This window comes from Alosa sapidissima, chromosome 10, assembly GCF_018492685.1.
Source record: "Alosa sapidissima isolate fAloSap1 chromosome 10, fAloSap1.pri, whole genome shotgun sequence".
NCBI lineage: Eukaryota > Metazoa > Chordata > Actinopteri > Clupeiformes > Clupeidae > Alosa > Alosa sapidissima.
The window spans coordinates 25,740,034-25,765,493 of NC_055966.1; the positions used below are offsets into that span (position 1 = coordinate 25,740,034).

The 25,460-nt window shown below is 45.1% G+C and overlaps 3 protein-coding genes across 8 annotated transcripts; all 3 read left to right on the plus strand.

The window, feature by feature from the left end:
• The first annotated feature begins 847 nt into the window (after positions 1-847).
• Positions 848-11,380, plus strand: pnisr (PNN-interacting serine/arginine-rich protein). Of its 5 annotated transcripts, none has more exons than XM_042108304.1 (12): positions 848-943; positions 1,679-1,806; positions 2,032-2,253; positions 3,079-3,317; positions 3,611-3,788; positions 4,574-4,773; positions 5,966-6,115; positions 7,155-7,254; positions 8,096-8,149; positions 8,630-8,818; positions 9,270-10,425; positions 10,898-11,380. In XM_042108304.1, exons 2-12 carry the CDS (start codon positions 1,719-1,721, stop codon positions 10,926-10,928), a joined length of 2,607 nt encoding a protein of 868 aa, XP_041964238.1. In that variant the 5' UTR covers positions 848-943; positions 1,679-1,718; the 3' UTR covers positions 10,929-11,380. The 5 variants fall into 5 exon arrangements, 4 of the variants coding, with proteins under 4 accessions (XP_041964238.1, XP_041964239.1, XP_041964241.1 ...); XM_042108305.1 differs by having other exon boundaries at positions 9,273-10,425; XM_042108307.1 differs by having other exon boundaries at positions 3,611-3,767.
• A 1,608-nt stretch (positions 11,381-12,988) lies between these two features.
• coq3 (coenzyme Q3 methyltransferase) lies at positions 12,989-18,810 on the plus strand. The gene is made up of 6 exons (XM_042108321.1): positions 12,989-13,315; positions 13,490-13,642; positions 15,019-15,118; positions 16,165-16,428; positions 17,153-17,312; positions 18,544-18,810. Exons 1-6 carry the CDS (start codon positions 13,104-13,106, stop codon positions 18,744-18,746), a joined length of 1,092 nt encoding a protein of 363 aa, XP_041964255.1. The 5' UTR covers positions 12,989-13,103; the 3' UTR covers positions 18,747-18,810.
• A 1,248-nt stretch (positions 18,811-20,058) lies between these two features.
• LOC121721414 (glial fibrillary acidic protein-like) lies at positions 20,059-24,146 on the plus strand. Of its 2 annotated transcripts, none has more exons than XM_042108319.1 (11): positions 20,059-20,389; positions 21,227-21,383; positions 21,605-21,754; positions 21,975-22,094; positions 22,175-22,270; positions 22,383-22,517; positions 22,625-22,735; positions 22,872-22,982; positions 23,085-23,209; positions 23,480-23,854; positions 24,100-24,146. In XM_042108319.1, the coding sequence occupies exons 1-11, from the start codon at positions 20,157-20,159 to the stop codon at positions 24,101-24,103; spliced, it is 1,617 nt and encodes a 538-aa protein (XP_041964253.1). In that variant the 5' UTR covers positions 20,059-20,156; the 3' UTR covers positions 24,104-24,146. The 2 variants fall into 2 exon arrangements, with proteins under 2 accessions (XP_041964253.1, XP_041964254.1); XM_042108320.1 differs by having other exon boundaries at positions 21,230-21,383.
• The last annotated feature ends 1,314 nt before the right edge of the window (positions 24,147-25,460 follow it).

Consider the following 25,460-nt stretch of genomic DNA (forward strand, 5'->3'; position numbering starts at 1 on the left):
TTGCAATCAGAAAAAGCAGTTTCAGTCAGTCTGCTGAATGGAGCAATTCGAGCTGCTCACGAATGGAACTCAATCCCAACCCACATTAGGGACTTAACAAAACCACATTTAAATCCAACCTAAAGAAGTGGCTAATCAAGTACAATCAGTACTTTAGACCATTTCAGTAAGTGGCTAAATTGATTTTTTTTTTTTTTTATTACACATAATTACATTCACCTTACGACATATGCCTACACCATATGCCTACACCTGCAAACACTGACACACACCACCAAATGCACATTTTAAGGACCACAATGGAAATAAGCCCTGTGGCTTTATTGTGATTATTCTTTTGACTGATAATTATACAAAGTCATAGTTGTATTTATTTATATATATATATGTACAAAATACATCATGTCAATACAGATTTTCAATCAATCAATCAATCAATCAGCAATCAGGTCTGTTATCATTCAATTCTAACAGGATGTCTGTTCTGTCTGCAGTACATTTGTTTATTTTCCTTTTTTCCCTTTAATTCATCCTGCCTATATTATTATTGCTTGTTTTATGTGCTTTGTGTCCTTTTTACATTTACTGTAGGCCTACTATACCATGATGTGTATTTTATTTTGTAGCCTATCTGACCTTTTAACACCGGCCCATGGACAACAAAGGTAAAATAGCCATTTTGGCTCATTCTGGCATATTTCATGTTTATTAATGTGCAATGTCCATGTCAAACAAACCTTAAATACACAAATAAATAAATAAATTAACCGTTATGGCTTAAGTGTGTGCAGACTTTTATGTTAAGATTTGGCAAAATGTGTAAAACGTAGCCTGCTTTTAATTTGACATAACGAAAATGGTCGTGACCAGGAAGTGCAACGCCACTCGCTCTCACAGATGCGCCATCTTGAGTGCAAGACGAAGAAGACGCTTTTCAGGAGAGGTGGGAAATCGGCTTGTTGCCACACCATTATTCTTATTATTGTCTCAGATATAAAAGCATATGCACCTTTATTTTTGGTATATTGAGAAATAGTGGACGCTTAGTATACCCGAGGTTGTTGCGTCAGATCTTCACTCTAAGGCGATGTTTGCATGTCTGTCTGCACTGAGGCCTAGAATGGGGGAGTGGTGTCGGCTAGCCAGTGACCATTTGCTCTGTAGACAGTTGATGTTTTAATGGACGCGCTAACTATATCAACCCTATTTCACCAAAGAACTACGATATACCTGTAGAAGATGTTATTTCATTGCAGTGTTGGCCCAGCCCCTGCTCATCTTGTGGGATACAAACTATTAAGCCAACTTGCTAGATAACAACATGTTATGTCATAGCTTCTAGCTAACGTTAGCTGATTTGCTAAGTGGCTAACGTTAAATTACTTCAGCGTTTAAAGGTAATGTAAATATCTCATGTCCCGCTGGTAGTTATGTTGAATAGGTTTAATTCTCAATTACAATGAATTTAGTTGTTAACGTTATATCATGTTAACGTTTCCAGTAGTTACGTAGTAGTTTCCAGAAGTAACGTTAAACGCAGTGATTGCTAGCTAACTGGCATTGTTGCAAGGAAGAAACTCTTTGGCCAGCTTGTCCATTTTTCATGGGATTGACCTAAAGACTAGGATGAACGCAACCATGTACAGTTATGTTAATCGTTATCATGACTCCGTTCCAGGCTGAATCCAGGCGCAACGTTAGAAGTCCCAGAGTGAAAGATGTGGGACCAGGGTGGACAGCCCTGGCCACAATGGCCTCTGAGCCAGCAGCAGTGGATGCAGTCCTTCCAACATCAACAAGACCCAAGTAAGTCAACTAGAGGGATGGAATTTATTAAATATATAATCCAAACCCAACATCTAGTTGTGCATTGTTGTGCTCCAATTCGAAATGCAGTAACTGCAGATAAACATGATTGTCATGAGGGTATTTGAAGGAAACATTACAGGTCAAAGAGTTCATTCGCACGAAAGTACCAGCCCTTGTACAGTTACTGATTTGTGTGTGTGTGCGCGTGTGTGTTGGACACAGGCCAAGTGGACTGGGCAGCACTGGCACAGGCCTGGATAGCTCAGAAGGAGTCAAGCGGGCCTGGGTCCGAGCCGCAGCAGCAGCAGCAGCAGCCGCCGCAGCAACCGCCACCGCCGCCGATGCAGCCCAATGGCCAGGACATACCTGGCCTGGAGCCAGCGGCACACAACAATCATGGAAGCTTCCAGGGAGATCCCAACTTTAACAGAATGTGGCAGCCTGGTACGCACACGATTCATTGCAAATCACATCTAAATGATTTATTCAATCATTCGTTTATGACTGTTAACTATTCTTTATTTATTACTTCTAATCACTGTGCCTGACATGTGTTAATGTGTTTTCTGCTTGGGTTAGATTTGTAGCTCCTAGTGTTTAGAAAAGGGTGTGAAACGTTTTGAAATGAGGCTAGAACAGACCCAAATGATTGCATTGTAGATGCCAAGGGTTGAGCAGACAAGGTGTTTTGCATGGATGTCATCAAAATCCATAATGGTGGGACTAGGGTATCTGCTTCATAGGACTTTGTCTTTTCTTGTTGTTAAGGGTGAATGGCTAACCCTAAACATAATGTGATACTGTAATACTGTATTGCATTTCTCAGTATTTGTGTAAAACTCACGTCGAGCCTTTTGTAAATGGTCAACTCTCATTGGAAATGAACATCAGCTAGACGCTCTGTTTTTCACCTGTGTTATTGGTGTGACTGTAGGGTAATTGTTGAACGTGACTATAACTGACACTGTACAGAGAACTGTTCATGATCCTTCTGTTGTGTTGGCTGCAGATAGAAAGCAAAATATTCCACGTAATCAGATTATGTGACCCAAACTGACATGTCTAGAAGATCTTCTTTTGAGAACATACCTTTAATCATAAGATTAATGTTGTTGGCTATCAACGTTCATATTGCACAGAGAACTGTCTTTGATATCCAACTTTGTTAGGTGAAGTGAAAGTCGATAAGACGTGCAGACGTAGGTTTTCTGGCGTTGTATGGCCATAAACCTCACACCTGTGTGTGTGTGTGTGTGTGTTTCCCATCAGAGTGGGGAATGCACGGTCAGCATGCGCCCCCTCCTCCTCCGCCCGACCAGGCCTGGATTCCCCCAGGGCCCGCGCCCATGGACATGGTGACCCCCTCCGAAGACAGCAACAGCCAGGACAGCCTGGAGTTCCCAGGAGACCCCCACCACGGCATGTTCCCCCAGAATAGCCACGGCTATGGTGGCCAACCAGACGGTTATGCAGTCCAGCCCATGGGCGTCGCTCAGTTTGACTATCAGGTATGCCACGTGGAAATATGCATCTGACCAATGATGTTAGTCAGTCAGGAAGTTGGCAGTTGTTCAAAGCTCTCATTGTGAGTCACCATTTAGTGTGTGTGTTTAGGAGGAGGTATAGACATGTTAAGTGTGTGTTTTGACTATTGATTATTCCCATCCTAATTTCTTGAGTAGTGAATATCATACTCCTAAACAGTTACCACTGGGACATTGTATGGAGTGGGTTGTTGTATGTCTCTGGGAATGAATACAGCTTCAACTACATCCCCCCCCCCCCCCCCCCCCAACCCCAGCATGGAGCAGCAGCATATGGCCCCCCTGCAGCCAGCTTCCATCCCCCCTACTGGCAGCAAGGACCGCCCCAAAACAGACGGGATCGCCCGCCGGGCTTCAGGGACCGGCCGCGCTCACCGAACCAGATGGTCGTCAAGCCTGAGGCCCCAACTCTAGGTGGGCATGCCCTCTCTCTAGGTGGGCATACCCTCTCTCTGTGCTCTCTCTGGAGCCACAGTCTTCGCCATTGAGTGATCTTTTGTAGCCAGAGCATGCGTAGTAATCAAGAAACTGTCCAGAACCAGCTATATTATTTTCTTAACTCTCTTTCTTTTTTTTCTTTTTTTTTGTTTCTTCTGGCCTACACAAAAGTCAAATTCACTTTTGACTGAGTGTAGGCTGTTTGTTGGTACAATCATTCGTGTCTGCTAAATTAGTCTAGGGCGGTGGTAGTCTCGGGCGGTGGTAGTGTAGTGGTTAAGGAGCTGGGCTAGCGTGCAGTAGCCTGAAAGTTGTCGGTTGTCGGTTCAATTCCCGGCTTCCACCGTTGTGCCCTTGAGCAAGGCACTTAACCCCAAGTTGCTCCGGGGACAATGTGATCCCTTGTAATATAGCTGACATATGTAAGTCAATTTGGTCAAGAAGTGTCTGCTAAATGTAAATGTAATGTAATGTAATAAATGTGCTCTCTCTGGAGCCACAGTCTTCGCCATTGAGTGATCTTTTGTAGCCAGAGCATGCGTAGTAATCAAGAAACTGTCCAGAACCAGCTATATTATTTTCTTAACTCTCTTTCTTTCTTTCCTTTTTTTTTTTTGTTTCTTCTGGCCTACACAAAAGTCAAATTCACTTTTGACTGAGTGGAGGCTGTTTGTTGGTACAATCATTCGTGTCTGCTAAATTAGTAAATTAAATTGTAAATGTAGATTAGAGGAAATAAATAACGTCTCTAATGCCCTGGACCCCTTGCTTGCCCTTCACAGATGCGGTGAAGAGGCGGACGCTGCCGGCATGGATCCGCGAGGGCCTGGAGAAGATGGACCGCGAGAAGCAGAAGAAGCTGGAGAAGGAACGTATGGAGAAGCAGCGTGCCGAGATGGAGAACGATGACCACAGGGACGACGACGAGGAGGCGGCCGAGGAAGAGAGTGGTGTAGCACGAGTCCCACGCAAGAGCAAATTTGTAAGCGTCCTGTCACACTTTTCCAGTGTTAGATTTGAGTCATATGTTTTTAATGACATTACAGGACTATGTACCCTGGAAATCCAGAGTTCTCGTGAGAGCACAATTTGAATTTGCTTGCCAGCGAGTCACTCTGGCAATCAGTAGTGATGCTCATTACCCATGCCTTTGGAGCCGAGCTGCACCAATCACATCAGTGTATCTGATGTAGGCGGGCCAGAGGCGAGCTTAACAGATGACGACAGTGCTGCGACGTCGAAGTACAGAATCAGTCAGTAAACATTGGTCATAGGATTATCCAATTGCGTGCAGTGATATTTTCAAATGAATGCTTGGAGCCGCCCCTCGAGTTGAGCCATTTCATTACTCATAGCCAGATCTTAAATCTTTCTAGATTTGGGTCTGTATTTCCAGGGTAAGGGCTATGCAGCTTGAGTGAAGACTCACAATAGAGCCCTGTAACTTGTCTGAACTGTTGTGTGACTTTGGATGTATGACACATTTTTGCTTATTTAGTGTAAATTACAGATCTCCAATGACTTCAGCAACAGAGCTGAGTGGTGTGATGCTGAAATGAGCCTGTATAGTCTTTTGTGTATCGGCCTCTACACACAGCTGTGTGCGTTGCAGTGCTGGAGACGCATCCCATTCACTTTACATGGGCTCACATCATCTGTTGCCGAACTGAATTGTGGGTCCGTTGCGTCGCGTTTCTCCCGTCGCTCGCGTCGAGAAGTTCAGCTGTTGCTGCACCGACAGACGGCACCGGCCAATCAAGCCAATCGACGCACGGCACCAACCAATCAAATTACGGTTATACTTCGTCATTTGCATAGCTACCGTCGGGAACACCCACTGGCATGCGTTGATGGAACGCAACTGTGTGTAGGAGCCGTATATGAATGTCATACAGGCAAGAGCTATTGCAGGATTACACCAAACATAAGCGACTAAATGACCATAAATGTGCAACCACCAAGTCCAAAAACTTGTCCTGCACATACAAATGCAGGCTAAATTGTTTAAAATTCTAATAGTGTCTATCAAATAGGAACCAGCCACAGCGACTTCTTATAAATTGTGGTTGAGTTTTTATACATAGACTTGCACAAAATGTAGAGATATTTTCACTGTTATAAAATCTAATTATGTGAAATTGTCTAAGATTTGCATACCTCTGCTTCTCACACAGGACAGTGATGATGAGGATGGTGAGGATGAAGACAGGGAAAGGGATGGCATACTTAAGAGGAAGTCTGAGTTCGCTAGCAGAAGCCCCTCCCCTTCACATGAAGACCAGAGCGAGCCGGAAATGACGGAGGAAGAGCGGGATTTCCAGCTGGTCAGTCTCAATAGGGGGATTCGACTTGATGTAGCCACCTGCAGCCGCCTTAAAGGAGAATTCCGGTGTGATCTTGACCTAAAGTGTGTTGAAACATTATATCGAGTGTGAACGTATGTCTCATAGCTCATCTCGGCTTGTCCCCTGCACTCAGAAATCTGGCGCTAGTTAGCCGATGCTACCAACAGTTTTTTGATGGGGGTGCCTCGGGGATCTGCCTAGCTATGCAAATAAATCACTGTTTTACACCATTTATGAGGCTCAAAGTAGCTCCATACTTCATTGGTAGACTTCCGAGGGCCTTGACATTTAAAACGAGACATTGAGAACTTTAAAAAAGCACTGGTAGTTTATTTACAAGACGATTTATACAGACAGTACCTTGATAAAGTTTACCGTTCGCCGCCATCTTGAATTTAGTCACGATAAGTCGAGCGACGAGTACGAATGAACAGGTATGATAAGGGATCAGGTTCCAAAAATAATTCCGTGGAAATGCATTGATTCCAGTTGCTGCTACTGGAAGCAACTGGAATCCATGCATTTCCACAGAATTTTTTTTGGAAACGTATTGAACGTACCGAGTTGAAAACGTATCAGAATCTCAGAAATAATCCCATTCTGCAGTCATCTTAAGACGGCTGCAGGCGGCTACATCAAGTCGAATCCCCCTATTCTCTCTCACTAAAGTGTCTGTTAAGTGTCATTGCTATCATTCTTCATGTCTGGTGGATCATCTTCTCCTTCCTTTCTATGTAACTATGTTTCTCTCTCACCTCTGACCTCTCCCTCCCCCCTCTCTCCTTCTGTTGTTCTTTTTCTCTCTTTCTCTCCTTCCATCCCTCCCTCCTACATTCTGTCCTTCCCTCCCTCTTTCTCTCTATCTCTCTCTCTCCCTCCCTCCCTCTTTCTCTCTATCTGTCTTTCTTTTTTTCTCTCCTTCCCTCCCTCCTCTTTCTCTCTCTATCTGTCGCTTGCTCTCTCTCTCTCCCCCTCCCACCACCCCCCCCCCCCTCTCTTTCTCTTTCTCTGACCACAGATGGTTCTGACCAAAACGCTGCTGACTGAGGTGCTCCTAGAGGTCACCAGCGAGGAGATCTACCAGGTGGCCAAAGAGACGCACCGCAAAGCCACCAAAGGTCTGCCCCCACATGCATTCTTTGAGTCCCTGTCCTCTCTGTGCCCTGCGGGCTAAACTGCAGCAGAGAAGCCCTATGTGCCTCTCCTGACGGTCAGCCTTTAAGTCCCTTAACTGTCCTCAGACTCCCTTGTGAAAGCTCACTGTGATGCAGTATGATGGATGCCCACTCTAATGTGGCTGGCTCTCTATGGTGTGTACCTGTGTGTTAAGACAAAAGAAAAGAGAAAAAGACAACTCCAGTGACTATGAATGGCCCCTTGAATGGCCATTCTGTGCTAAGATACTAGGGAGGTGGGGTCGGGCACTCTTGGAAAGACAGACAGACAGAGAGACAGTTATGCTTAGCTACCAAGACACCAAAGTCATGATTTAAAAAAAAAAAAAAAAAAAAAGCTCTCTGTTCACCCGGTTTCTGGAACTTGAAGCCCCGTCCACCCCCCACCCCCCTGACTAGCACAAGGCAAGTGTGTCCATCAGACTGATGAGCTGTAGCGCGGTCAGACCTGACCGGATCTGACCGCTACGCAGCGCTGCTTTAGTGTACACACTGCTAACTCTCGCCTCTTGACTTGCTCTTCTCTTCCACTGTTTGACTGAACTGTTTTTGACTGGCAGATAATGTTGTGTTAACCCTTATCTCTTTTCTCCATTTTTTTCCCTTTTTGTTTTATTTCTATTTTTTGTTTTTGTTTTTTTTTTCCCTCTTTTTTGTGCCTAAGGGAGCTCTTGTGAATAGTACATATTCTGTGCCCCCTCTCTAGAGACTCTCTCATGCCTAAGAGACAATGGTGGCTGTATGTGTTTTAACATGTTGTTCCTGTTGTTGATGTGAATCAAAGCTCCTGCCAAACAGCTGGCACAGTCAAGTGCACTGGCTTCTCTGACTGGCCTCGGTGAGTGTCCCCTCCATCCGAAATCGGGGGCGGGAGGGGGAGGGGGATTTGGGTTTAGGGATAGGGGGTAGTTCCAGACCTTTTCTCTCAATCTTTCTTCTATCATTCTGCTCTTTTGCTCCTCTTACAGCCCCTCAAAGGGCTTTTCTTAAACTGACTAGCCAACTGAAACGATATCTGGTTGAAATATAGTAGTACAGGTTTATATGCCCTATGGATATGTCTCAGTGTTAGACTCTTTATAACAGCATGCAATGTTTCGTACAGTAAGTGGAGTTAATTTTGTATAACACAGCTAGATATTTTTAAGTTTTAGCTGAAGTTGTTTTGCATTGAGAGGGCTTAGTATAAGGACTGTGAATGGGTGGTGAACAAGCAAAGTGTGTGTGTGTGTGTGTGTGAGAGAGAGAGAGAGAGACCGGCTATTTTGTCGGTGTTGATGAGACTCTGCTATAAGCGACGGGGGCTCTGTCGCCGCAGGGGGTCTGGGGGACTACGGCTCGGACGAGAGCTCGGACGAGGAGCGCAGCGGCCAGGGCTCGGAGTCTTCGGACACGGACGAGGAGGAGCTGCGGCACCGCATCCGGCAGAAGCAGGACGCCTTCCGGCGCAAGGAGCGCGAGCTGCAACTGCTGCAGGAGAGGGAGGCGCTGGAGGGAGGCAAACACGGTGAGCATGGAGGCTAATCTGTTTGTTTGTTTGTTTGTTTGTTTGTTTGTTTGTTTTCAAACAGTGTGAGCACATAGACAGAGTAGATCCTTACACTCAACACACCAACTTGATTGTTGATTGTACTCTGTCTCTTCTGTAAAATCACTTTGTTGCAAAAGGTGATATGTTTAATAAACATAAAACAAAATGGTATTGTTCCATAAATTATAGATTGCTATAAACTATAGACATTGTATAGACATAGACATAGATTTCTGGTTCAGTTTCCCATACAATGGAATTAGCCTAATCCTGAAAATCACTGAAAATGTTTGTTTTGTGTAGGAGTTTTCTAAAACCCATGTACGGGAAACGGGCCCATAATAAATGTAATATGTTTACTTTAGACTTGCACATGTATGGATTTGCTTGATTTCTGGTTTGTGTGTGTGTTACTGCGTTACTACAGAAGATGCTGCAGCGGACAGATCATTCAGAGAGATCCCCACTCACGAGGACAAGCAGCCAGACCCCAAGCACAGAGACAGAGACCGAGACAGGGAGGCAGAGAGGGAGCCTAGCGCAGCATCCGCAGCCAGGTCAAAGGGCAGTGAGGGTGAGGTCAGGGGAAGGTTAGGGTCAGGTAGGGAGCACAGGAGTCGCTCCAGCTCAGACGGCCACTCTTCCAGCAAGCGATCTTCTTCGTCCTCGTCCTCCTCTTCCTCATCCTCGTCTTCCTCGGCCACCTCCCGGTCGTCTTCGCCGCGGCGCAAACGCCGACGCAGCCGCTCGTCCTCCCGCAGACGGCGCAGCCGGAGCCGCAGCTCGCGCCGACGCAACTCCCGCTCGGAACGGGAGCGCGGCGGCGACAGGAGGCGGGGCAGCAGCCGAGGTCACTCCCCTTCCTCCGGAGGCCACTCCCACAGGAAGCGCAGCCGGAGCCGGTCCCGCTCACGCTCCCGCCACCGCCGGACCACCAGCGCCAGCAGGGGGCGCAAGAGCAGGTCAAAGGACCGGGTCAGTCGTAGCCGCAGCAGAGACAGGCGCCGTGGCGGCGCCAGCAAGGAGCGCAGCCGGCGTAGCCGTAGCAACAGCCGCGGCGGCCGCAGGAAGCAGAAGGAGGCCAGCAAGGACAGGGAGAGCAAGCGAAGGGATAGGAGCCACAGCCGCGACAAGAAGAAGAAAGAGAAAGAGTCCGATAAGAAGAGGGACAAGCAGAAGGCCAAAGACAGGGAGCGAGAGAAGGAGAAGGAGAGAGAGAGGGACAGAGACAAGGAGAGAGGGAAAGAGAAGGAGAGAGATAGAGACAGGGAGAGAGAGGCAGCCCCCCAGGAGGAGGTCAACGGGAAGTCCAAGCGCAGGAGGGAGAGCGACCCCTCCGACTCTCATCAGAGCGACAGGCTCTCTAAGGACAGCAAGGCCAGCAGCGGTCACAGGAAGGGCTCAGGCAAAGCTAGCAGGAAATACTCTGAGTCGGACTCCAGTAGGAGCAGGTCCCGCTCCCCTGAGGTTAGCAAGGAAAAGAAATCCAAAAAGTCTAAGCGTAGTCGCTCGCACTCCACGGAAAAGTCTCACAAGTCTGGTAAGAAGGCAAGCCGCAAACACAAGTCTAAGTCACGATCAAGGTAGTATTCAATTTTTTACTCCTCTTTTTACAACTGTTTTTTAATGATACTGTTTGTGTGTCATGTATGTACAATACATTTCAAGTAAATTTCAAATGTCACTGTTAATAGAGCACCTCTATCTAAACTGGTTTGACATAATGAACTGATTGAAATATGGCAGTATTATGGTGCAATAATGGCAAATGGTGATTTATAAAAGTGCCTGAATTATACCTCCTCCAGAGGTTGAGTTTCATTACCAGACCCTAACTTTTTCACAGGCCTTTGTTGTGTCGGTGTGACTGATGATGTTTTCTATTTGCTTTAAATGTTTGACATGATGGTCATCGTCATCAACATAAGTGTGGAATCTCTGTGTTTGTGTGTGCGTGCGTGTGTTTTTGTAGAAGTGAGCTAAAAACTTGAGGTGCACACTTTACTGGTGTGACTGCACTAATGTCCCCCTCCCCGCCCGGCGGTTCTCTTTCAGGTCCTCCTCGCCGGCCCGCCGCTGGAGTTGAGGGCTGGCACGGCCCTAATTTGTGCACTTATTTTAAATTCCACGAGTTTAACAGGCTTGTCTCATTCTCGAGGCAAAGGTGTAGGTGAACTCCTCCCCTCCCAAAACCCCAGCCCCACCCTTCCCGTTCCTTGCCCCCACCCCACCCTCCCCCCAACTCCACCCATTTCCCCCCCTCCAACCTCTTGCAGTGTAAATAAAGTGTTGTCATTTTTTAAGTGCCCCATGTTTTCATGATGTGACATTTCTAATTTGCTAGGTTTTTGATTTGGCTTCACTTAGGTTTGTTGTTGTTTTTGTTTTGTTTTTTGTTGGACCTATGTTATCCACAATTGAAGGATGAAATAGAATACTAAGGTTGTAACATTTTAATGATCACACAACAGGACAAAAGACAGAAATAATCACTTATTGATGTAAATTGTTGAATAAAACAAATGTTGTTTTCATGTATGGTTCGTCTTCTTTCTGTGTTCCATGGGTTAGATGGTAAAGGTTAATGTAGTGGCACATTTTTTCTTAATGCTCTTGGATAGAATTTAGTGTTTAAAATCATGAACAGCCTTTAAACACTGTTAAAAGGAATGTGTTGCAACAGTCATATAGCCTACAATAAAGCATAAAAGTATGACTTACAGAAGTAAGTAGCAGTAATTGATTTGTAAATTAGCTATGGTTAGTTTCTGTTAGAATCAAAAACTATCTGTTTTTTGTTGTTTTTTTGCATGCTTAACCATAGGGGTTAATGTGGGAGTGGAATGATGTGGTTGTGTACAGGTCAACAATTTGGGATATTTTGCACATTTCTAAAAAAAAACACTGATATTCAAGCCCTCTCTTGAAAACAGTTTGTATTTTACTGTACGGAAAAATAATAGTATTTCCTGGGAGGTTGCTGTATATAAATATAGGTGTGTTCAGAAATAATTTTAGGAAAATCAAGTTTTTGATATAAAGTTAAGAGAATCTTTTTCTTCCCAGTAAATTTTGGACTGGTAGGCTGGTACACCTGAGGAATGTACTGAAATTACTGTACACTTTTACAGTTACATTTCTAATAATTATTATTAAGGGTCCAGGAATTGTGACTGAGCCCTATTGTTTTTGTACCATTAATATGTTATTATATTTAATTGTATATGTACAATAATAATAATTAAACATTAACGTATATATCTGACAAAAACTGTACAGACACCGAACTTTGTGTCGGTCCATATCCTGGCAGTGACCTCAGAAGTATAATGGCATTGGTAGGGCTCCATAGGCCTAATGGGAATTATGTTGTATTGGATTTTAGCAAAAAAAAATGTTGGGAAGCATTTGCCCGTCACAACCATAGACAGTAAAAGAAAGGTCGCAAACAACTTGGTACATTGGGACCCCACTGTGAGGATGCACAAAACGTTTCCCGTCTTTTGATCTCTGGGGGCCGCTGCAATTACTGAACGCGTATAGCCCTATATCATTCTATTGCAAATATCTTCTGATGAAAAGGTCTAACCATAATCAAACACACAATCATTACAACATTCTTTGGGCACTCAATAAATGTGTGAAATGTCGTCCATAGGGGACTACAACTGTTAATAAGCCTTTGAGCTAAAAATCTGAAATTTGGTATAGGCCTACTTACAGATGCTCCCATTTACTTTCATTAATCGTGCTGACATGCTCTTGCCAAAATGCCCATTGAGAATTCAGTAGCCAATATTTGTTATAATCTCCAGGTGTGAATGGTTGATTTTCATGAAATGTGATGGGCTCATTCATCCTGCAACATAGAAATATACCATGGGGAGCTGTAATGTGGCCTACAATATGTTTTGGTTCTATTTCAGGAATTACAGGGCATAGGGGAAAGTACTGTGGTTCTTGTGTAATCTGTTTGACTACATCTTCTATCAATTCCACCTCTGTCTTTTAAAAGTTGTTGAACCATTTATAGTTCCACTGATTAAAAATGACTTGGTACACTTTTTAGTGGTGGGTATTGAGAAAAAAATTACTCCACTAGACATTCGCTCGTGCTTACAGGCTAGGAACTGTTTTTTATGTTCAGTGTTTCCACCCGAGCGAGAAGTTGGTGAACATGCGTGGGTCACATTGATCGTGATCAAATCTGTCAGTGTCAATGGAATAAAGTATCTAATGTTCGGTTAATTAAAAAGCAATTATGTACTCGAAGAAAATCGGAAGTCTGGTGTACGGGTTGTGCACGGAGACCAATGCACTGCGTTCAGCAAACATCAAAGGATCGAGTTCCTCCGAAACCGCAATTCGTGTCTTATCCTCTTGGACAGTTTGTAAACATCAGAGATACCACTCTCTCCAAAGCAAGCCCCATGACAAGTGCGACAGTCAACCAAGCACACTCTGGAATATACGGTAGGCATTACAGCATACCCTACTCTGTCAGTCTGTCATTGTCACGCGTGTCCGCTGCAATGAGTGGTCATAATCATGCAATGTTGTTAATCTTCTGAGTTCATGTTTAGATTTCACTAAGAAACATAAAGTACTTCAACAATGCAACACAGTGCATCTTAATTTATCTCGCAGGCCTCAAGCTCCAAGCGTTCGTCAGGTTTCCCACACCACGTTGGACCCTGGAGAGGTGAAGAAGTTCCAGTCCCTAGCCGACAAGTGGTGGAATCAGCAAGGGGAGTTTGGGGCTCTGCACTCTATGAACGACCTGAGAGTGCCTTTTATTAGGTATGCTATTAACTGTTTACACAAACCTGACAAACAAGAGATTATTTTGATGCCTCAGTCTTGCACTTTTGCACAAAGTTCTATTGACATATACAGTCATTGAAATATGTCATATTACATAACAATCATGGGTTAATAACAAAATCTTTTTTGGTAGTTTATTCTAAATAGCAGTTATCACCCTAAATAGATTTTTAAAACGAGGATGTTCCCGATAATGGGCCATTTTCACCCAGTAAAGTTATCCATTCAATACTATCAAACTAATTTATTTTTTGGCCTCATCCTCCCTTACATTTAGAAATGCAGGGACATTTGGGTAACCCCTAAATGGTTTCTTACTCTAGGACTGTTTTAATTTGTGAATCTCTTCTTATGTATGCTGGGCCTTGGGCACGGTATCAATCCATACACGTTAATTAACTAATAAATGCAAAACATGAAAAATATGGAGGCAGCAGTACAAATGATCGGAGATTCCATAGATGTGCGTGTGTGTGAGAGAGAGACTGTGGTTATGGACATTTTGATTGGTTATATGGTCAAACCCCCCCCCCCCCCCCCGAAACCATCAGTCTATATGGCTGAACCAAAGTGAATGTGGGTGTGCTCATGTTGGGGGGTTGAGGGAAGGGGCTTGGAATTGAAATACATTGTGCGGTGGTGTGTGAGGTGGTGTGTCCGTGCCTGGAGGGCCTGTTTAAATGAGGGGACATCACTGATGTTGATGGCTATTATGATTAACATGGAGGTCGCTGTTTGTTTGCAGCCAAGCCTATTCCCCCACCACCTTTATTTGTTGCTGTATTTTTGATGCAACCAGTGCAAGTCTGTGTGGCATACAGTAGGCCCTAATCAGCTCCATCTTGAGGCTTGCTAATGAGATTGACTGAATGAGGTCTTGAAAGGAAGGCGCTGCAGGGACCCCCTCAGTGCTGCTTGCGTAGCAGAAAATATGGGGCCAAATTCCTCCCTGTGTCCAGGACCTGGGGGGTGGGGTAGAGGGACGGTAGGACCCGCTCAGGGGGAAGGATTGGCTGAGGGATGCTCACAGGTTACTCCAGACCGTTCAGACGCCAGGCAAAGATGAGAGGTTTCTATGTCCCCAGGGGTTGTTGGAACCTCAGGATGACAGGAAGGTGTTGGTGATGAGGGCATCAAAGGTTTCTCCACGGCCCCTGATTTGCAGCAGCCTAGTGCTCTGTCTTGGGAGTAACTGCTAATTATGTCGGCTTCATTTCTTGCAGATGCCCGCTGTCCTAAATTCCCAGTGACAGTGTCCAGAGGGCAAGTTGACGGATCCCTTATGGGTAGAGGGTCGGTTTGCGTTGCGGTGACTTTTCACCCCAGTTACCCTTTGACCCCTGTCATTTCAGGGACAATCTGTTGAGCATCCATGGCAGTCGAAGGCTTGGCAGTCCTTTGGCCGGCCTCAGGATCCTGGATGTTGGCTGTGGAGGAGGCCTGCTTACTGAGGTAAGCAATGCATCTACTGCTGTGTGTGTGTGTGTGTGTGTGTGTGTGTGTCTGCTTTTATGTTTTGTATGTCAGAGAAAATACAAAAAAGGGGTATGAATAATCACACCAACACATCATTTCATGAGCTCTAATTTTTGGGATTGCAAGCTGTCGCATCCAACATTTTCTTGTACTATTTGCTCGATATTATTTGCCCTCAGAGTACAAACATATCGGGTAGATTCAGGCGTAGTCACTTGATAGGCCTACATGAGAAGGCACGGACTGCCATGTGTGTTTAATCCAGCATGTGACTGGACTGGTCATGGTTTGGTGGAAAAGACAGCTTGAAGTTTGGCTTGTTTCTTTTTGCTCTGTGAGGCATCTTTTTATTTTGGCTCTGGAGGGAGGGAGGGCTTTGGAATTGATATGATATGAAAACCGAACAGCAAAACTGGGTGATTGTAGCAGACAATGTCATGTCCCATAACTCGATACACAAGTTCACACACACACACACACACACACACACACAGATAGTCCCTTGCATGTTTGAGTATGGTCGGGAATAATTTGATGTCTTGTGAAATTACATCACTCAGTAAATGTCCTTCACTGTAAAGCAGCTGTCCATTTGGATGCGCTGTTGAGCCAACCCCAGTCTGCTCTGGTCTCTCGGGCAATACTCATGTCTTCCAGCAGGTGGCACTGAAGAGTTAAACGGTTTATTCCACACATGCTGTATTAATCATACATTTAGGAGAAGGGCCCCAGACTTATATTAGCAAATAGACTCTGCATTGACTAACAATAATAACTGCATCAGGTCTCACATTTCCTACTCTTTTCTTCCTGTCAGAGGAAGTGGTTTTTAGACCTCACAGCATTAAGATGACTGTGTGTCTGACAATCTCTCTCTCTATCTCTCTATCCCTGTATCTCTTGACCTCTTGACATTTGCCTCTTTCTTTCTCTCTTTTTCTCTTCTCTCACTCTCTCTCTTTCTTTCAATTTGTCTCTGTCTTTTGTCCTCCTGCCTCTCTCTCTCCCTTCCTCTCCTTCAGCCACTGGGTAGATTAGGCGCAGACGTTCTGGGCATTGACCCAGTGGAGGACAGCATCCGCACTGCCGAGCTACACGGTTCGTTCGACCCACAGCTGCGGAGGCACGTGCGGTACCGGGCCTGCACGCTGGAGGAGCTGGCCCAGGAGGAGGACCCTGAGGCGGGCATGGGGTCAGAGGGCTTCCACGCCGTGGTGGCCTCGGAGGTGGTGGAGCACCTGGCCGACCTGGACGTCTTCGCCAGCTGCTGCCACCAGGTGCTCAAGGTGAGGTGGTGTGGCCAAGCTGTGGTGATGCTCAGCTAAGCGGAATAGTCTGCGTCTGTGTGTGGGTGTATGTAACATTGTGTAAATCCACATCTTCTGTGGATGTAGTTATGATTCTTACACTTACCACAATAATCTGCTGATTAACAAAGTTTTCTTTTTTCTATAGCACCCAGTACTGTCACAGTATTACCAGTATTGTAGTATTATCAGTAGATTGCTTGTGTGTGTGTGTGTGTGTGTATATAATGATTTGGGTCACATACACTCAGTCAGTGTCTGCCAGATGTGTTTAATCTTCTGGGTCAAGTGTAAGTGGCAAACATGATGGAATAAGTGAGAGCCTAAATCCCTGTAATCTTCTTTGGAGTTAAGGACAGTTTGTGTCTCTCGCTCCAGATCAGTAAATGCACTCCTGCTCTTTTCACCAAAGTGCAAGACTAGAGCAGTCATAGTGCAAATAAATGCTTGCTAAGTGAAAGCATTCACTCGCCAATACTCCTCTTCACCAAACATATCAGAGCCTATTAGAGCATAAATGTGTACTTCCTTGCTATGCTGATGCAATGGCATTCTGGCATCACACACCTCAACTGAATGGATTTGGAGGTCTCTTTTGACATAAATCACAGGCCACTTAACTTAATTATTGAATGGATGTGAGCACATGGTCATAAAGTCAAAAATAAGACTTGTGCTTTTCTTCCTCTGTGCATTTGTGCAGCCAGGTGGCTCTCTCTTCATCACCACCATCAGTAAGACCAACCTGTCCTACGCACTTGGAATTGTGGCAGCCGAGCAGGTGTTAGGCATTGTGCCGAGCGGCACGCACGACTGGGAGAAGTTCATCAGCCCCGTGGACCTGGAGCGCCTCCTGGAGGCCTGTGAGTGTACTACCCCCCCCCCCCCCCCCCCCACCCACCCTTGCTCTTTCCTTAGCCATCTCTGAGAATTCTGTTGAAGACATGTTCTTATGTGTGTGCACACTATATTTACAGCTAAACCTTTAGTTTTTCTCATCCTCCTCTTCTTGTCTTCTGTCCATCTTTACCTCCCACTGAACTTACTGCACCTTTCTGTGTTTCCTTCTGTCTTTCCTTCCTCAATGGGAGCAACTAACCTCAGGATAGGGACACTGCTAGGAGTCCCAGTGCTGAACCCCCACCCCACCAAAAAATGTCCCTTTGGGGGCTCTCTGGAGTTCTGCACTTTTGTCAAAGTGAACTTAGGTTAATTGTGCTATTGACCAGGACATTATTCCCATATCGATCCAGAACAAAAGCATGTCTTTACATTCCACACAGTCATTAGGCAGACGCTTGTGTCGTTAAGAGACTTGCAGTTGTGTGCTGTTCTCACGGTTTTATCAGTAATCCGGCTTCTTGGACATGCAACTCCGCAGGGGCAGGTTTACTAAGAGGGAGGGTAAATCTGGGCATGTGTGTGCACCTGCGCTCGTGGCTTATTTTATTTGGCAACGAATTCACCTGCACTCGTTTGTGTAAGCCGGATGCTGTTGAGGAGTACGGTCACAAATATGTGATTAGAATGTTCGCAATCCGAGAGTTCCATATTATGATGCGACAATTACCCTCAGAGATTTTCCCCATAGACTGTATAAAGAACACTGAAACTATTAGATTTAGATCATTTGCGTAGAATTCTAGAAGGAACCAGAAAAATAATTCACTCCTCAACAGGTTAAAGTACTGTTTTGTGCAATGTTTTGTGCTATGTAGCTCAATGGCACAAAAGCCATTTACAAGTTATGGATGGTACACCAGAGAGTTACTGTTGTGTCTGTCCTGGATGACTCCTGGATGACTCTCCTGTTGACCATGTTGATTTGACCCCTTTACGCCGTACCCCGTGTCTGACAAATAACTGTAATATTTGACAGTCTGAGGTGTCGGTCACAGGACCTTCCACTGAAGGATCTCTTGATCTCATGCCAAACATGCACTGAAAGAGGCCTGTCGTCATAATATTTTCACTTTTGTGAACTAATAGATAATGTTTGTATGTAATGTTAATTATATGCCACATATTATAATTAGTTTTCTAATATAGTATATAGTAATTAATATAATAAAATTAGCTCTCTTTTGCACTCAGCTGGCTTCCAGGTGGAGTCGATCCGAGGTATGCTTTTCAACCCACTGTCGGGGTCCTGGTGCTGGGCTCAGAGTACGGCCATCAACTACGCCCTGCACGCTGTGAAACGCTCCGAGGAACCACAACCGGACCGGGCCCATGCTGACAATGAGGAACCGGAGCATGAGACATTGTCACGAGCAGCCGCCTCTGGACAGAACTGAGAGAGAGAGAGAGAGAGAGAGAGTGTGTGTGTGTGTGTGTGTGTGTGTGTGTGTGTGTGTGTGTGTGTGTATAAAACGAATAAGAGTTTATGAAATTACATCATATTTAAATGAGGGGTGTGTCCCTATCTATAAACATATTTACATGACTTTATCAGAGAAATCTCTTGACCGAGAGTAAAAATGAATCTCTTGTAACACATTTCAGAAGGTATTCCCCATATTAACATATAAGGGAAGGGGTCAACAAAGAGCTAACAGTGTGTGTCTGTGTTGGTAGAGAACCTGATGAAAATGAGGATCGAAATATCTGACTGCAACTGAAATAAAATACTCAAAAAAGGGTGAAAAGTGTTCAGACTCTTTTTTGATTCACCCTTTCTAGCACATGGGATATACATTGAACTCTTTTGACTCTATTGAAATGCAAACAAATAGCCTTCTCACAAGCCCGCCTTCCCCAAATAGCAAACATAGCAAACACAAAGCCTTCAGATCCATCTGAACCCCACTCCCAGAACACTCCAAAGTTTATCAGCATCAGATCAGATCAGATCAGATAACTTATAAAAGATAGTCAGTCATCTATTACACCACCATCTCAGAATGCTACTGGGGTACCAGGTCATCATCTTACTTTGATATCAATCAAGCCCTTTGGATGCCCACCTTTAGATAATGTCCGCTGTATGCTCGCTAAAATGATCTTCGCTGCGAGCCAACTCACTGTTCAGGGGTGCGTCTATCATACAACTACGGATGTTAGATTTTTACTAACATGGTATAATTCATCGTTTAACTAACCAATATTAGAATTGTGACTGTTTCCCAGGGTTCAGCCACAAAATTGACATCAGTGATGTCTTCGACATGCTTCTACTATGCTTCTACCACAGGTCAAGAGGTGTTGTTCAAACTACCTTTACGAACTTTCATTAGAACTATGCTTTTGGGAAACGTACCCCTGCCTGCAGGTTTGTTCGGCGGCAGATTGATATGCTTTCTATTTTTTAATCTTAGCATGTCAGTACCTTGAAAGGGGTTTGGAGAGCAAGGCTGATTTGTGGACTGGGGCCTTGGAGGCTCCCGGTGCTCATCAAGGCTCATCACCTACTTGCTGAAGTTACTACTTAATGGCCCCCGATGCCTGGCGGTGTTTCAGTCCATCAATCTCCCGGCGGGCCCCTGGCAGAAGGCTCTGTGGTGTGACGGGAGCTGAGGTTCGACATTCCAGAGGCGCTGGCTCATGCTCAGGGCTGGGTCGCCGCTCGGGGTATAAGAAGGGTGCTGAGAGAGCCGATGAGACAGCAGCACTCAGCAGCCCAGATCTCCTCATCCAAAGCAGCCACCTCCAGGAGGGAGACACACCGAGAGAGAAAGCTCCAGAGCTCCGGACACACAGCAGCCAAGATGAGCCGCAGCCCAGAAAGGATCTCGTCGTATCGGAGACATTTCGAGGAATGCACCACCTCCTCGTCCTCCACCGCGCTCCAGGTGAGGGTGTCCAGCCCCTCGCCCTCCCGCCGGGATGCCCGCCAGCAGCGCGCCGCTAGCTACTCCCGCTCGGCCGCGGCCTCAGCTGCCAACGGCATGGCGATGGGACGCAGGGCCGTCTCCTCCTCCCGCAGGCCCCTGATGGCGAGGTGAGTTCCGCTCCGCTCCGCCCCGCCCTGAGGGGGAGCACAGGGATCCCTAGGATGAGACGGGTCATTTAGAGGTCGCAGATCCCCCCTGCGACCTCTAAATGACCCGTCTCATCCTAGGACAGTGTGTGGAGAATGGAGAACAGTGTGTGGAGAATGCGCCATGGGCTTAACACACACTACAGTATGCAGGGCGCTCTGGGGAAACTGGCAGATAGGTACATTTTCTTGCCCCATTTAGTTTGCCATGATGCTATTTGACATGCAGGCTGCCTATGAATGCTTTGTAAAATAGTGGAATTTATTTTATTAAAAGAAAATGTATAATTATAATAATTTTACTCAGAAATATCAAAACGTTGTAAGAATGGTTGGTGAATAAGGCCCAATGTTTCACAGAAAAGGTAATTACAACATAAATTGCTTACACTAGAACACATATAGTAGTAGGCTAAACTATAAAATCTAACCAAGTCCAAAAGAATAATTATGAATTATTATGAATGATAGGATAGTTGCCAAATGCTTATAATGGTCATGACTGGTCATGACTACCTGAACAACTCCCCTGGACAATGCCCCTGGATTCTCATTGAACAGCCTTCACAATATCATCATCGTCACTAGTCTAACAGCAGACTATCCTCTACATTTAAGCCTAGCAAATAATGGTATAATTTATTAAAATGTTTTTCAGTGGTAAATATGACTGGATACAAATAGTTGATAGAGAAGTTAATAAGTGTTCAGTGATTCACACATCTTAAATGCAATACATATTGTCATATCACGCTCTGGTAATAACGAAGTCACTGTCATGCATGTGTTGAACTGTAGCAGCGCAAGCATGGGCACCGCTTGTGTTGGCGCCAGCGGAGAAGCGATAGATCTGGACGCAGCTGCCGCCGAGAATCAGGAATTCCTCAGCACTCGCACCGGCCAGCGCAAGGAGATGGTCGGGCTGAACGACAGGCTGGCTGCATACATCGAGAAGGCAAGTGGATTCCACCTTTGCATTCTTTTACACTACATTTGCTGTTAATGTACACCTTATATCCAATTTGTTGGATGTATTTGTAGTAGCCAACCATTATGGAATAAGGGATACGAGTTGTGTTTTCTAGGCCCGTCTTTGACAGACTTTGCCTGATTAATAATTATTTGTCTGATTAATAATTATTTATCCATAATTTATGTGTCGTCCTGTCTCCAAAGGTTCGGTCACTGGAGCAGCAGAATAAGCTGCTGGAGACAGAAATCGAGGCCCTCCAGAGCCGATTCCTGAAACCCACGGGCCTGCGCATGCTGTATGAAGAGCAGCTGAAAGAGCTGAGGAAACTTGCAGATCAAATGAGAATGCAGCGGGTATGTCTGATTCAGTTACATACATGGTTTAAGCCTACGTCCACTCATACAAATAGGCATCGGATCATCACCCATAATAACATCCGCGACAGCCGGTGTTTAATTAAAATCTCTCCACAAACACATACCTAATTGGTGACTACATCTATCTCTATATTGATATAAATACCATGTTCCAACTGCAGATGTTCTCATTGTTTTTTTTTTTTTCAATCTTAAGGACCTGGCTGTTGCTGCCAAAGATGCCATGGCTGGACAGCTGGAGATGATGAAGGCCAGATATGAGGAGGCTGTGGAGCTGAGGAAGAAGGTCGAGATGGACATCGAGGACTTCCGCCCTGTAAGCCAATCACCTTTAATTTGATTAATACTCTTAATTGATATTTCTGGCGTGGCTGACTTTCAACAATATGAATACAGGATGTTGACGCAGCCACCTCCGCGCGCATTGCTTTGGAGAAACAACTTGACAACCTGGAGGTCGAGATTGAGTTCCTGAAGAGAGTTCAAAAAGAGGTACTTTCATTGATTCATTATATCGACATAATATATAGTCACCAACATAGATCTAGCCATGATTTTGCGGTTTCTGAATTATATATTGCTTGAAATGATGAAATTCATACAGGAAATCGAGGACCTCATGAAACAGATCTACGCTGCCCATGCCACCGCCCAAGGCGCCTTCGCCCTCCCCGACCTCTCGGCTGCTCTGAAGCAGATTCAGAACGAGTATGACACCATCGCGGCAAATAATCTACAGGTAGGATTCAACATAAAAAAAAAGTTCCATAAAAGACATCAACCATTTACACTAAATTAATAGATATGAATATATTTGCAATTAACGTGTATTTTTGCCCTTCTTAGAAAATGGACTCATGGTACAATTCAAAATTCGACGATTTAAACAACAAATCCACCAAGCATGTGGACAGGATTCGGGGTGCCAGAGAAGAGATATCAACGGCCAAAAAAGATGTAGGCCTATGTTTGCCGTTGCATTTCAGCAAACCTCAAACATTTTAAAACATATTAATTAACATTTAATTAAGTTTAAAACAGGCACGTCATCATTTGATTGCCATAGCCTTGAATAGCCCTTCTATATTTACAGATTCAAGACAGGGAGCGAGACCTGGATGGTCTGAAGACTAAAAACGATGCTCTTGAAGCACAAATTCTTGAAGCTCAAGAGAGACACAAGAAAGAGCTGGAGGCCCTCCAGGTGAGTCCATATTATAGTTTGAATAGCTCAGATGATTAGATGAGCGCAGTTTCTTGCCTACAAAATACTATTCAGGGAAAATAATATTAATGATGATTCTAGGCCAGGATCGAGGCTCTTCAGTTGGAGCTGAAATCCACAAAGGGGAAAATCGCTCAGCTGCTGATGGAGTACCAGGACTTGCTCAATGTGAAGATGAGCCTGGAGATTGAGATCACAACATACAGGCATGTGACGTCCTGCAGTTGGTCTACACTAACACACAAATCATATTTCGCAACTTCCTAGATTAATATGGATCCTAAGCAAATTGATGTTAACCACATTAGAAGCTCCTGAGTTGGAGCAAGATTTAGGCTATATTTCACTATGAGTCATATCAGAGCTCCTTGGTTTCTCTACTTTTCTAATCTTTTTCCCTCTGACTTCTTCACATTTGATATATCTGTTGAGACTTTTGTAATCTTTGTAATAATGACACTGTTTTTCTTGCATAGGAAACTTATTGAAGGTGAGGACATGCGTATCACCAGCATAGTGCAGGGAATGATGGGCATGAGTGCCATCAGTGCTGGGATGAGCGGAGCCGGAGCCATGGGAGCTGGAATTGGGGCCGGAATGGGGGCTGGAGCAGGTGCCAGAATGGGAGCAGGGTCAGAGATGGAGGCTGAAGCTGCAGTCAAAGTAGTAGCTGGAATGCCTGCCCAGTTGGGAATGGCAGCCAGTGGTCTCGCTGACGGAAGTAGTGAAGCGGGCAATGGAAATGGAAGTCTTGGAGCCGGCCTGGGAAATGGCATCCACGGCAAGACCATCACCACCTACTCTGAGGAGCAGGCAGTGGAGGTGACCGAGAGGAAGACCGTCCTCATCAGGTAACCGTAACCAGGCGGACCTCATCTTAAACACATGGGGCTGGGGTCCTGTACAGGCATTAAACTGTCAATTAAACCATGGATTCAGCTTTAAGAAAACGTCAATGGAAATGTGTATTTAAAAACAACAACAACAATATTTTTCAACTAGGACTAGGTGGGTGTGCTGACAATAATAAGATATTTGCAATCGGTTGAAATATTTCCATCTCTTTTTCACATTTGTATTTCTGCCTTCTGAACAGTTAAAACCAAGGATGACACACTGGAGAGTGCAGCTACATCATTGAGGGAGCCGCCGACGAAGAAGAGGAGTAGAGCGAGAGGGGCGACTGACCGGCCGGCCCTGTCCACTCACCCTTGACCTCACACTGGTGGCCTGGGGTCTGGTCTCTGACCTCTGACCCGGACACAACACCATGAAGATGTCAACGCCTGCAAGATGCCTCTCCCTGCCTCTGTGTGTGTCCATCTCAAGTTTTGTGAAGATATTCTGTGTGCCCTACTACTGCTCCCTATTGCAAAGATTAAATAAACACTCTCAGCATCCAGTTCTCTTGTCTTGTCCTTCATTTCAGTGGCATGACTGACTAGTTTATCATGGGTTTTTAATGGTTTTATTAGGCCACATCCACAAGCTGGTAAATGTATACATGTATATCTCATCACATCACAATTATATACAACCCCAAAACAAAAAAAAGTTGGGACATTGTGTAAAATGTGAATAATCTGTAAATCTCTTAAAATCATATTTAGTTGCAAAAAGGCAACTAAGGCAAAAAGTTGCATTCCAGCAATGTTCCCTACACTGCTGTACCCAATTCTGACACACTGTTACGCGATCAGTTTATTGAATATGTGTATGCACTTCGTAGGGAGCTAAAACGCCTGGTTCGCCAGTCCTCCCACTTATCCATGCTTGAAGTTCGGGCTGAAGCCATTCAGTGGGAACGGGAGGGTAGGCCCAGTGAGTGTGGGAGGGGGAGAAGCTACTCTGTCTCTTCACTGTGTGCTCTGCACTATTCAAGGCCCTCACATAATGCTGAGGTCTGGTCAGCCTAGTGTAGAATTGACAGAACTTGGCAGAAGGATGTTATTGAAACAACAGCAAATTAATCACCTTATCCAAAGTATTGCCTCCTTATCAGACCCGCAGCGCTCCATGAGAGCCAGCCGCCCAAATACCGTTACCTGCCGCAGGTGTCAGCAACCGGGCCATTATGCAAGGGAATGCAACAATGACCATTTTGATTTACCACATCCTTGTCCCCAAGGCCAACACTACCTCCCGGCCACCGGGAAATTAGCCCCACCCAATGTGCCTATCTACCTACCCCGGTAAGCCAGTCCATTTCTTCTTTATTGGGTCAGTGCCCCACAGTAACTATCAAATTAGGGGGGATTGGTGTGGATTGCTTATTAGATACAGGGTCCATGGTATCAACCATACGGGAAGGCTTCTTCTGACAACACTTGCAGGGCCAACTTAAAGATTGCAATTGGCTGTAATTACAAGCAGCTAATGGTCTCGAAATACCGTATGTGGGGTATGTTGAACTGGCAGTTGGAAGTTTTGGGAAAAGCAAAACCAGTTGGAAGCTGG

Excerpts from the sequence above, each read along its gene's own strand:
- pnisr (XM_042108304.1), top strand. The coding sequence starts at position 1,719 with ATGTGGGACCAGGGTGGACAGCCCTGGCCACAATGGCCTCTGAGCCAG. Across the intron at positions 3,318-3,610 it reads TCGCTCAGTTTGACTATCAG|CATGGAGCAGCAGCATATGG; the intron begins GTATGCCACGTG and ends CCCCAACCCCAG. Across the intron at positions 10,426-10,897 it reads AAGTCTAAGTCACGATCAAG|GTCCTCCTCGCCGGCCCGCC; the intron begins GTAGTATTCAAT and ends GTTCTCTTTCAG.
- coq3 (XM_042108321.1), top strand. The coding sequence starts at position 13,104 with ATGTACTCGAAGAAAATCGGAAGTCTGGTGTACGGGTTGTGCACGGAG. Across the intron at positions 13,316-13,489 it reads AGCACACTCTGGAATATACG|GCCTCAAGCTCCAAGCGTTC; the intron begins GTAGGCATTACA and ends TTTATCTCGCAG. Across the intron at positions 13,643-15,018 it reads CTGAGAGTGCCTTTTATTAG|GGACAATCTGTTGAGCATCC; the intron begins GTATGCTATTAA and ends CTGTCATTTCAG.
- LOC121721414 (XM_042108319.1), top strand. The coding sequence starts at position 20,157 with ATGAGCCGCAGCCCAGAAAGGATCTCGTCGTATCGGAGACATTTCGAG. Across the intron at positions 21,755-21,974 it reads ATCAAATGAGAATGCAGCGG|GACCTGGCTGTTGCTGCCAA; the intron begins GTATGTCTGATT and ends TTCAATCTTAAG. Across the intron at positions 22,095-22,174 it reads ACATCGAGGACTTCCGCCCT|GATGTTGACGCAGCCACCTC; the intron begins GTAAGCCAATCA and ends ATATGAATACAG.